Source organism: Podarcis filfolensis (assembly GCF_964270895.1).
Source record: "Podarcis filfolensis genome assembly, chromosome: 10".
Lineage (NCBI taxonomy): Eukaryota > Metazoa > Chordata > Lepidosauria > Squamata > Lacertidae > Podarcis > Podarcis filfolensis.
Genome location: NC_139612.1, coordinates 70,380,098 through 70,392,567, shown reverse-complemented (window position 1 = coordinate 70,392,567; position 12,470 = coordinate 70,380,098). Strand labels below are relative to the sequence as shown.

Sequence of the window (12,470 nt, the reverse complement as noted above, 5' to 3'; positions counted from 1 at the left end):
ATTACGAGTCCACCACTCTAACCACTACACCACACTGGCTCTCTTTCCTTATTGGTAGGAGAAAATAACAGAGGCCAACCAGAGAATATTGAGAAGCAAAGCGGCTAGTAAGCCCGATCTTTATCAAACTGTTGCAACAGGGTCCCCACTCACCCCATGCAGGAGGCAGGAGAACCCAGAACAATGGTGCGCAAGCCCTTATATGTACTTTTGAAATTGCCCACCCTGTCGCCCAAGACCACCCCCCAAAAGCATCAAACATACATCACAGAAGGAGGTGGTCTACAGCAGAAATCCCTTCTGCCAGGATACCTGATAATGGTCACTGATTGCATTACCTGGGCAGCCTGGCCATTCTTTTGTGATGGTAAAGACTTTAGTACCTGACTCCAGGTCACAGGCTCACCCTATTCATACGCAAATGCGCCCTTAAGACAGGATTTGCAAGCAAAAAGACAATGGGGAGGCTTTTCCCATTTGCCTCCCTTCCTGCAGAAGAATATCTGAGGTCACTGGGAGAGTCAAAATGGCTTCAGATTGCTCTCCTGTACTGTTTCAGACACGTGGTTCACATACTTATGTATGTGTTTGCCTTGTACATTGATGAACATATGATTTATATATATATATGAGACCTTAGAATTCCTATAATAGTGTTGTGATGGAGGTGAGGGGAGAGTGGTGGCTTCTCTTATTCCTGACCCAAGCGGAGAGTTTGTGTCTCCGTTGCAGCTGGTGACTGTCGGGGATTTCCCTGTTTTCTGCTCGGCATTGTAGCTGTCACACCTGTGGAACCAGAACTGGGAGGTTCTGAGTCATCTGCGGAGATTAGAGTCATCCCTCGGCTTAAAATGTGTGGCATGCCTTAGAAGCTTGCGAGGCCCCTGGCGGAGAGGAAAGGAGCCGTTTGCGGTGCTGCTATTAAGAGAAGGAGGATTGTCACCGTCACTGTCTGTCTGGGTAAGGTTGTTTTCTGTCCTTCCTCCTGAGAAGGACACAGGAAAGTTGCCCGAACCAACACTTAACGGACTGGCTGCAAAGAACAGGCTGGAGGAGATCGGGAGAAGCTGTTTCAGGATGGAATTTTTGTGCTTCCTGGCTGGAGGATTTAAAAGGGTTTTAGGGCAAGCCTCAAAATATTTAGAGATATGCGTGCTCCTTTCATGACAGCAGTCACTAAATTAAAAGACGCCTGCTTCTTGGGAGAAAAGCAATGACAAACCTAGATAGCATCTTAAAAAGCAGAGACATCACCTTGCCGACAAAAGTCCGTACAGTGGTACCTCGGGTTACATACGCTTCAGGTTACATATGCTTCAGGTTACAGACTCCGCTAACCCAGAAATAGTGCTTCAGGTTAAGAACTTTGCTTCAGGATAAGAACAGAAATCGGGCTCCGGCGGCGTGGCGGCAGCAGGAGGCCCCATTAGCTACAGTGGTGCTTCAGGTTAAGAACAGTTTCAGGTTAAGAACGGACCTCCGGAACAAATTAAGTACTTAACCTGAGGTACCACTGTATAGTTAAAGCTATAGTTTTCCCAGTAGTGATGTATGGAAGTGAGAGCTGGACCATAAAGAAGGCTGATCGCCGAAGAATGGATGCTTTTGAATTCTGGTGCTGGAGGAGACTCTTGAGAGTCCCATGGACTGCAAGAAGATCAAACCTATCCATTCTGAAGGAAATCAGCCCTGAGTGCTCACTGGAAGGACAGATCCTGAAGCTGAGGCTCCAAGACTTTGGCCACCTCATGAGAAGAGAAGACTCCCTGGAAAAGACCCTGATGTTGGGAAAGATGGAGGGCACAAGGAGAAGGGGACGACAGAGGACAAGATGGTGGGACAGTGTTCTGGAAGCCACCAGCATGAGTTTGACCAAACTGCGGGAGGCAGTGGAAGACAGGAGGGCCTGGTGTGCTCTGGTCCAGGACATGACTAAACAACAACAACAACAACATGCTCCTGCGTCCCCCCAGAAAAAAGCACTGCGTAAACCCCCCATGGTCCATGTTGTTTAGTCGTTTAGTCGTGTCCGACTCTTCATTACCCCATGGACCAGAGCACGCCAGGCACTTATGAGGTGGCCAAAGTATTGGAGCCTCAGCTTCACGATCTGTCCTTCCAGTGAGCACCCACGGTCCATAGCCAATGGCAACTGCCAAAGAAGAAGAAGCAACGTCCGCCCCCCCCAACCTGGCCATTGGGGTGATAGTGGACAACCTTGTCTAGTTCCTTTTTGTATCTTACAATAATCCGTTATCACCTGATTTACAAATAAGTTGGCTTTTGGTTCTGAATATATTGCTTGTATTCCTTTTAAAAATTTGAATCCACCATTAATTTCTTCAAGGAATTTTGTCATGAAATTCCAAGAGACGTCGTCAAAGGCTTTTTTTGGCATCTATAAACATCATTGCTGCATCATTTTCCTTTCTGACCTCCGGGTATTCTGTTACATTCAGAATATTTCTTATATTCTCTTTCATTTGTCTACCTGGAAGGAATCCTGCCTGATCTTGATGTATATACTCATTTGATATTTTTTTCATTCTATTAGCTAAAATAGTTTATAATCATTATTTATAATGATTATTTAACAATCATTTATAATCATTATTTAACAAGGAGATAGGCCTATAAATTTTAATTTGCAGCAAATCTGAATCTTGCTTTGGAATTACTGTAATATAAACCTCTCTCCATGTTTCTGGATTTTCACCTCTATTTAAAATGTCATTCATAACATCTTTCAATGGGTTTACCAATTGTTCACTTAGTTTTTTATAATATTTGCCGTTAATCCATCTGGAACAGGAGACTTGCCATTTTTTGTCCACTTTATTGCCTGTAACACTTCTTGATTTCTCAGCTCACATTGATAGTGTTGTGGGTGGTTTGGGGAGGTAAAGTTGGCTTCTGTATACCCAGTGCTTTTTTCCCCCCTTAAAAAATGTTTAGGGGTACTCTCATTTTGACTCAAGAAAATCACCATGTCTTTCTTTTTTCTTTCTTTCTTGTTTCTTTTGTATGTGATAAATGTGAAAATCAATAAAAAAAATTGGGGGGGGGGGAATTAATTGATTTTAGAATGAATTGATTTTAGAATGTATTTCAATTAATTTGATTGTGGTTTTATGTAAATTGTCTTATTTTTACTGTTGTTAGCCGCTCTGAGCCCGGCTTTGGCTGAGGAGGGCGGGATATAAATAAAAATTATTATTATTATTATTATTATTATTATTATTATTATTATTATTATTCTGCATTCCCTGCAGCTTTCGGATCGAATGCAAGGGAAACCCCACAAAGAGCGCAATGCAGCGATCTAACCATGAAGTCGCGAGTGCGTTTTCCCTCGGAGGCCATGCACTTCCTGACCGATTCTGCTTTCTCCTTGCAGGTCGGTCAGTCGGTCAGTCATCCCTCCGGTGACGCCGCCATGAGCTCGCATCCCCGCCGCGTCCGCCTGAAGCCCTGGCTGGTGGCCCAAGTCAACAGCGGTCAGTACCCGGGACTCCGCTGGGTGGACGCCGAGAGAAAGCGCTTCTTCATTCCCTGGCGCCACGCCACCCGCCACATCCCCAGCCAAGACGACGAAAACACCATATTCAAGGTGCGTGAGGAGGGAGAGATCTAGCTTGCCAGCTAAAATTCCCTGCTATATCCCACATAACAGTGCCTTTTTTAAAAAGTAGGAATTAGGGCTGCAACCGTTAAACCAGCTTGGCTTAGAGCGCTTCCCAATCCTGGGTCTCTAGCTGTTGTTGGACTACAACTCCCATCATTCCTGACCACTGGGTGATGGGAGTTGTAGTCCAAAAACAGCTGGAGACCGAAGTTTGGGAAACGCTGGCTTATAATAATAACAATAATTTTTTATTTATACCCCGCCCTTCCCGGTTCAAAAACCGGGCTCAGGGTGGCTGACAACAAATTTGAAACACTTAATTGATGCAACGAAAAACAGCATAAAATACAGTATAAAACGTGAATAACGATAAATTCAAAAATCAGTTTAGGGGGTAAATCCATCCAATAAACATTAGATGATCACCAGGGCTAGCTGGCTAAGTTAGTCCTATTTCGGCCAGTGAGGAGGCCAGGGGAGAATTAGCTGTGGGGTCTCAGAGCGGGTGATCAAAGGGGAGGGGGAGGGAAGAGAAGGGAAATAAAAGATCAGGCTGAATTCAGATGAAAAGCCAGGCGGAATAGCTCTGTCTTACAGGCCCGGCGGAAGGAGGTTAAATCCAGCAGGGCCCTGGTCTCCTGGGACAGAGCAGTCCACCAGGTCGGAGCCACCACTGAGAAGGCCTTGGCCCTGGTGGAGGATAGTCTGACTTCCTCAGGGACCTCTAAACTATGGTTATTCATGGACCTTAAGGTCCTCTGTGGGGCAGACCAGAAGTATAGCTTTCAACTTTTCCCTTTTCTTGCGAGGAATCCTATTCGGAATAAGGGAATTTCCCTTTAAAAAAGGGAAAAGTTGACAGCTATGACCAGGAGAGGCGTCCCGTAGATACGAGGGCCCTAAGTGTCAGATCAGGACCTGGGAGACCAGGGTTCGAATTCCCACTTGCCCTCGGGAGCCTGACGCTGGCTGTCGGCACCTCGCAGGGTTGTTGCGGTGATTAAACAAGGAGGGGGAGAAAAAGATGGGGTATAAATGCAACAAAACATGGTTAGATCTGTACTGTTTTTGGGGGACAGGAGGCGGGCAGGTGTGGAGGATTCCCTGGTCCTGAATGGGGTAACTGTGTCCCTGAAGGACCAGGTGCGCAGCCTGGGAGTCATTTTGGACTCACAGCTGTCCATGGAGGCACAGGTCAATTCTGTGTCCAGGGCAGCTGTCTACCAGCTCCATCTGGTACACAGGATGAGACCCCACCTGTCCGCAGACTGTCTCGCCAGAGTGGTGCATGCTCTGGTCATCTCTCGCTTGGACTACTGCAATGCGCTCTACGTGGGGCTACCTTTGAAGGTGACCCGGAAACTACAATTAATCCAGAATGCGGCAGCTAGACTGGGGACTGGGGGCGGCCGCCGAGACCACATAACCCTGGTCTTGAAAGACCTACATTGGCTCCCAGTACGTTTCCGAGCACCATTCAAAGTGTTGGTGCTGACCTTGAAAGCCCTAAACGGCCTCGGTCCAGTGGACCGGAAGGAGCATCTCCATCCCCATCGTTCTGCCCAGATACTGAGGTCCAGCTCCGAGGGTCTTCTGGTGGTTCCCTCGCTGCGAGAAGCCAAGTTACAGGGAACCAGGCAGAGGGCCTCCTTGGTGGTGGCACCCGCCCTGTGGAACGCCCTTCCAGCAGATGTCAAAGCGATAAACAACTACCTGACATTCAGAAGACATCTTAAGGCAGCCCTGTTCAGGGAAGTTTTTAACGTGTGATATTTTATTGTATTTTTTGTTTTTATGGAAGCCGCCCAGAGTGGCTGGGGAGGCCCAGCCAGATGGGCGGGGTATAAATAATAAATTATTATTATTATTATTATTATTAGATCTGTGTTTCCCAAACTTGGGGCCCTGGCTGTTTTTGGACTACAACTCCCATCATTCATGACCACTGGATGATGAGAGTTGTAGTCCAAAAACAGCTGGAGACCGAAGTTTGGGAAATAATAATAATAATAATAATAATAATTTATTTGTACTCCGCCCATCTGGCTGGGTTTCCCCAGCCACTCTGGGCGGCTTCCAACAAAGATTAAAAATACATTAAAACGTGGGAAGACCATGGGAAGCCAAAAAAATTAAGATTATAATTTGAAAGACAATTGGACTTTTTTATTTTAGTTATTTATTGGATTGGATTTGATATGTTAATTAGATGTTCTTATTGGAAAATTAATAAACGCTTTAAAAAAACAACAACATTAAAACGTCGCACATTAAAAACTTCCCTGAACAGGGAAACACTGGGTTAGATCATCGGACTAGAAAACCAAACGCCAATTAATTTGTCACTTCATTTGTTCAGGTATTTATGAAAAATACTGAAGGCGCCAGGTGCCCTATTGGAAGAGACGCTTCTTCACCTCACAATGGAGGGATTTTTTTCGTCCATGATGGCACCTGCTTGGGTATAGTGCGCAGTGCGCCATGTGGCAACGAGGAGCGCATGGGCACTTCAAAAGTGTTCTTTTTCATGTGGGGCTGAGGGGTCCCACAGGCAGGCAGCCCCCCAGATGTTGCTGGGGGTCTCCGTGGTGCCTGGTGGGAGATACAGCCCGGCAACAACATCTGGAGGGCACCAGGTTGGGAAAGGCTGCTCTGGGGTTAGGCCGAAGGGTTGCCACGGTTACGAGGAACGGGAGGGGGGATTTCTCCAGAGCAGCCGCCATTTTGCAGAATTCTCCCCATGAAGGGGACTCACCTGGTCAGGTCCTTGCAGGGCATTAAAAAAAAGGTTAATTTATTCTGCAGAGTTTTTAGAGTTAGCTGGGGGAAACTTTCCTCCGACGCCTCTCTATGATGTTGCCATTTAGATCTTGCTTTACCTCTTTATTGCTTTCTTTAAAATATTCATAGGTACACTTATATTTTTATTTATCTGCAGCCCAGGCAGGTTGGAAAGGTAGCATGGATATCGTTTTTGAATATAAACAATACTAGGGGTTTGAGTCATGTGGTTTGGCACTTCATACACTTCTATAAATTCTTACTGCAATTTTTTTAAAAGGAAAATTGCATTTTCAGAAAACATATAAGCAAAATATGTTGACAATTACAAATACATAAAGGAGAAAGCACATTAGCGTACCTCCATCGGGCATTAATATAACGACGGTGTCAAAATAAATGAAAATTGTTTACCGATAAGCATATTTACACTTCGCTCCTCATATAAAATATCAGGGTGGTAGGCAAACTGATTTAGAAGTACGAAAAGTGTAAAGTGCCATAACAAAAATACAGAATGATGGTGGTAGATTGGGTTTTTTATACTGTTTTACTTTGATTAGAGTTTAATTATTTTTTAACAATCTTCTCTGCATTTTCATTTATTTATTTTTTGGCTTTCTGCATTTTATCTGTGTGGTTTTTAATTCCTTGAGTCCCTTTCTGGGACAAAGGCGAGATGTATAATAATAATAATAATTATTATTATTATTATTATTATTATTATTATTATTATTATTTACATGAAGAACTAAAGAAGATGTTGATAATATCAATAACAAAGAAACCAGAGACATATCTCTTTGGATTGATAGATGATGAGATACCACGGGGGGGGGGGGGAGAGAATTTTTCTATATGCAAGTACAGCTGCTAGAATAGAGATTGCTGCCAGGTGGAAGTCACAAACTACACCCACAAAGGAGGAATGGATTTGTAAACTAAATGAATATTTAATTTTGGCAAAATTAACTGCTATAATACGAAATCAGTTGAATCAAAAATTTAAAAAGGAGTGGAAATGTTTTGATGAATATATGGCAAAATATTGCTCACAAAAAAAGAGATATGCTAATATGCCTGGATTAAAATGTGAAGTACTGAATGGAAGAAAAATTAGTAAGGAAAGATAATAAGAATATATAGGTGACTTGAGAAGATTGTAGAATGCAAAGATTATTGTAAATTGTATAATGTGGAGGAAATTGAGTGGGAGGAGGGAAAAAAGAATAATATGATGGATTGAGGAAATATAAATGTAAATGTATGGGGGATGGGGAGGAAATGGTACTGGCTTTGGTACATCTGTATTGTAATGTAATAGGTGAAAACCAATAAAAAAAAGATGAAAATCATCATCATCATGATCCAAACGACACAGAAACACCATTAACAATTACAAATTATTGTTACTGATTCTTTTTTTATATATATAAATTTTTTATTGGTTTTTCAACACATATTAAAAGACAATACAACACAATACAAAAACAAACAAACATACAAACACGTATAATTTCTTGACCTTTTTTTCCTTAAACCTTCTTTCAGCGACTTCCCCATACCTCCCCTTTCTGCATCCCTGTTTTAAATCTTTCCAGCAACCCCTAATTTCAGTTACTTGTAGCACTTTCTTTAAATCCTTTTTCTCATATCCAATTGTTTGTCACTGCAATTCTATTTTGCATTACCCAAGACATTTTAACACTCATTAATTTTACAACAGTTCTTAAGATAAACTTTAAATTTCTTCCAATCTTCTTCCACCGTCTCTTTCCCTTGGTCACGGATTCTGCCAGTCATCTCAGCCAGTCCCATGTAGTCTATCACCTTGGTCTGCCATTCTTCCAATGTGGGTAGCTCTTGTGTCTTCCAATACTTTGCTAAGAGTACTCTTGCTGCTGTTGTAGCATACATAAAAAACGTCCTATCTTTCCTTGACACTAATTGGCCTACCATGCCCAGGAGGAAGGCTTCTGGTTTCTTCATGAAAGTGCATTTAAGCACCTTTTTCATTTCATTATAAATCATTTCCCAGAAGACCTTGATCCTTGGGCACGTCCACCAAAGGTGGTAGAAAGTACCTTCAGTTTCCTTACATTTCCAACATTTATTATTGGGCGTATGATAAATTTTTGCAAGCTTGACTGGGGTCATGTACCACCTATAGATCATTTTCATAATGTTCTCTCTTAAGGCATTACATGCCGTAAACTTTATACCGGTAGTCCATAACTGTTCCCAGTCAGCAAACATAATGTCATGACCAATGTCTTGTGCCCATTTAATCATAGCTGATTTAACCGTCTCATCCTGTGTATTCCATTTCAACAGCAAGTTATACATTCTTGACAGATTCTTAGTATTGGGTTCCAAAAGCTCTGTTTCTAATTTTGACCTCTCCACCTGGAAGCCAATTTTCCTGTCCTGTTTGAAAACTTCATTTATCTGGTAATAATGAAGCCAGTCTCTTACTTTGGACTTCAATTTCTCATAACTCTGCAATTTCACTTTTCCCTCCTCATGTTCTATAATTTCCCAATATTTTGGCCATTTGGATTCCATATTAAGTTTTTTCACTTCCTTAGCTTCCATTGGTGACAGCCACCTAGGAGTTTTGTTTTCCAACAAGTCTTTGTACCGAATCCAAACATTATATAATGCTTTCCTAACAATATGGTTTTTGAAACCTTGGTGGGTTTTAACCTTGTCATACCATATATATGCATGCCAGCCAAATCTGTTATTGAACCCTTCCAAATCCAAAATGTCTGTGTTTTCAAGAAGCAGCCAGCTTTTCAGACAGCAAAAAGCCGCTGATTCATAATACAGCTTTAAGTCCGGCAGGGCAAACCCCCCTCTTTCTTTTGCATCAGTTAGTATCTTAAATTTTATTCTGGGCTTTTTGCCCTGCCAGACAAATCTAGATATGTCTTTTTGCCACCTCTTGAAACAATCCATTTTATCCAAAATCTGCAATGTTTGAAACAAGAACAACATTCTTGTTACTGATTCTACCACTGTTGTATGTGGGGATGTGTGAGGGTGGCACTGGATATCGGTTCTTGAAACGGGTGCTCTCAGGTGGTGGTGTTCTAAATCTCTCTGCCCTGTGTCCTGTCGGTCCTTTTCCCAGGCCTGGGCCAAAGAGACGGGCAAATACAACGAAGGCGTCGATGAGCCGGACCCAGCCAAGTGGAAAGCCAACCTGCGCTGTGCCCTCAACAAGAGCCGCGAGTTTAACCTGATTTACGACGGCACCAAGGACACCCCCATGCAGGCCTTCAAGATCTACGAGGTTTGCGATGCCCCGCAGCCCAACGGAGGTACCAGCCGCCCCCTGTGCGCTTGCAAACCCCAACTTTCCTGCTGCTCCCTAAAAAGAGCCCTTTCCCACACCCTTTCTCCCCACCCCTCCCCGAAGCAAAAGCGGGAAGCTGTCCGTCTGCCGGCTCTGGAAGACAGACAAAAACCCCATCATGCCCCTCCCTGCCACCCCCTGGGGGCCAAATGTGTTGCCTGTGAGATGTTTGGCTGCTTTGCCCCCTTGCCATAGCTGGTCAAACAGGTCCGGCTGGCTTTTGAAGCCCTGTGGAAACCTGCTTGACCTGGCACAGCAGTGGGGACGTCTTACCCATAGAGGCTAGTGGCGCAGGGCACCAGGGCGCATAGCTGTCAACCGTCCCTTATTTGGTGGGAAAGTCCCTTATCCCAGCACCGTGTCCCGTTGCTGTCCCTTATTGATGATGTCCCTTAAATTTCCCGGGTTTCAATGGAAGCAGCTCCTCTCCCTCCCTCCTTGCCAGCCAGGGAGAAGGGAGGCTCCAACTGTGTTGCTTGGCTGCATTGCTCACCCAATAAGGAGTCTGAGAACGACTGGGGGATGGAGCTTGCATGCCTCATGCCAATCAAATCGGCCGCCTTGCCTGGGGACTCGCCTTTGCTCAGCGCTTCCCAGCGGAGAGGTGACGGTGGTTTTTCTTGCTGCGTCCCCTTTGCCAGGTTGCTGCGCTGTGGGAACCACCGTTTGAGGCTTCGTTTGGCTGCTGGTTGACTAAAATCCCTTATTTTGGCTGCTGATCCCTTATTTTCAAATCTGTACGTTGACAGCTATGCCAGGGTGCCAAGTTCTGGAGAGCTCCAGGGAAGAGGCGGAGGCGCGGTGCCTCCTGGCATCAGCTCACCGCCCTCGCCCGCCTCCGCTGTGCTGCGCCGAAGCAGCGCCGCGCCCAGAGCCTCTGCCTGCCGTGGCCACTGTGGCACAAAGCGTCCAGCTGAGCCAGGAGCCGCCGCGTCTTGCCTCCGCCTCTTCCCCGTCAGAGGAGCTGCCCTCTAGCCGCTTCCTCCAGCTTCCTCCAGCCCCCCAAAGCTGGGCACATCGCTAGCAGCACCGTCCTCCCTTAGAAAGGTCGGCAACTCTGGAAAATAGGGGGCACCGGAGGGATCTTTGCACCACGGCGCCAGATATGCTTAAGACAGCCCTGAACATGTGCCCCACAGATAACAACACCGTGGTCTTACTTCCTTCTATTCTTTTATTTATTTATTGGTTTTCAATAAATATGGGGGAAAGACTCCATAATTAAAATGAATGTCCTGCCAAAAATGCTATATTTGTTCCAAAGGATACCAATTATGAATAAAGAGAATTGCTTTGAAGAAGGGAGGAAAGATCTAACGAGATTCGTATGGCAAGGAAAAAAACCGTGGATAAAATATAAATGATTGACGGGAAGAAAGGAAAGGGGAGGATTAGCATTGCCAAATTTAAAATTATATTATGAAGCAGAATGTTTAATTTGGGTAAGAGATTGGATTAGATTGGAAAAAACTAATATACTGCATCTTGAAAGTTTTAATAATAGCTACGGATGGCATGCGTATCTTAATTATGAGAAAGTAAAAGTCAATAAAGAATTTACAAGTCATATATTAAGAGGTGCATTATATAAAGTTTGGAACAAATATAGATTGGAACCACAGACATATTTCCTCCCATTCTTGGAGAGCTGGGTCAGGGATGGGAGTGCTTCTAGGCCCGGGGAATATCCGGTTTTCAACATCGTGATATGGCTCACAGGGCGATGTGCTGATATGTCACAATGTCTGGAATGCATCTCGGCTGCCTCCTCCATTTTCCCACCACAGGGACGGAGGAAGCAGCCGGGATGCATTGCCTAGCCCTACATGGCAAGCAAGCCCCCATATTGCTCTGGAGGAACATAGGGGCTTCCTTAAACTGCTCAGCTGGGGGACATGATGCCAAGAGGCATTGGGGCTCGCTCAGCTGGGGGACGGGAGGTTCCCCCCCCAGTCGAGCAGCGCAAGGTAGCTGCAATGCCCCTGAAAGCCTTTGCCCGAGCGGGCGAGAGCATCTTGCATGGCGCATCTTCCTTGGCGCCCAAATGACTTGAGCTGGCCCCTCGCGCCTGCTTCCTCGCCTCTCCAGCCCTTCAGCAAAATTCATTTTCTGCAGTCGCTATGAATTTGTTGAAGACGAGTTTGGTAACAAGTCTCCCAGTCTCCCCTCCTCCTCTCTCACATGCACACAACATGATTTGCAAAAGTCGCCCAGATACTGCCATAGTTTTGAGAGTCAGTACTCTCCTCACAACCGCTGTGCTGTAAACCTTTCTGTTTTTACATTTTTTGGGGGGGTGGGGATAATTCAGGTGGGGGGGGGACATGTAAAGCTCAAGAAAGAGGCTCTGGGGAACGTACAACATTTATTTCCCCCCTCCCTCAGAGCCTTTCGCTGGAGATGAGAACATCGGCCCTGAAGAAGAGGAGGAGGTAAGGAAGAACGACCTCCTCGCTTTCTCTTTCTGATCATTTTTCATCCTTTGAGGAAACTGCAGACATTGGCATGTGGTAGTTAGACCTCTGCCCATGTTCTAGCAGATGGAAGGAAATGCTTTGCTACCCAGAGTCTCGAAGTTTGCATGGATTTTATTTTTCAAAGGACAGTCATCCCGTTCCTTCAGTTCCGCACTCCCACATTCTGCAGATAAGGGTTTCTCTCACCTCTGAGCAATTAACCCTGCATGTGGGAGGCTGGGGAGCT

At 45.0% G+C, this 12,470-nt stretch overlaps 1 protein-coding gene across 6 annotated transcripts in view; it reads left to right on the top strand.

Moving 5' to 3' along the window:
- The window catches only part of IRF5 (interferon regulatory factor 5), a 46,405-nt gene that overhangs the window by 22,213 nt on the left and 11,722 nt on the right, over positions 1 to 12,470 (top strand). For 2 of the 6 annotated variants that reach the window (XM_083572928.1, XM_083572929.1), the window contains exons 2-5: positions 733 to 960; positions 3,398 to 3,610; positions 9,543 to 9,732; positions 12,153 to 12,199. In XM_083572928.1, coding sequence (XP_083429054.1) covers positions 3,437 to 3,610; positions 9,543 to 9,732; positions 12,153 to 12,199 — 411 coding nt within the window. In that variant the 5' untranslated portion in view covers positions 733 to 960; positions 3,398 to 3,436. Of the gene's footprint in view, positions 1 to 290; positions 581 to 732; positions 961 to 3,397; positions 3,611 to 9,542; positions 9,733 to 12,152; positions 12,200 to 12,470 lie in introns of those variants that run through there. The other 4 variants (XM_083572931.1, XM_083572927.1, XM_083572930.1 and 1 more) reach the window with 3 other exon arrangements.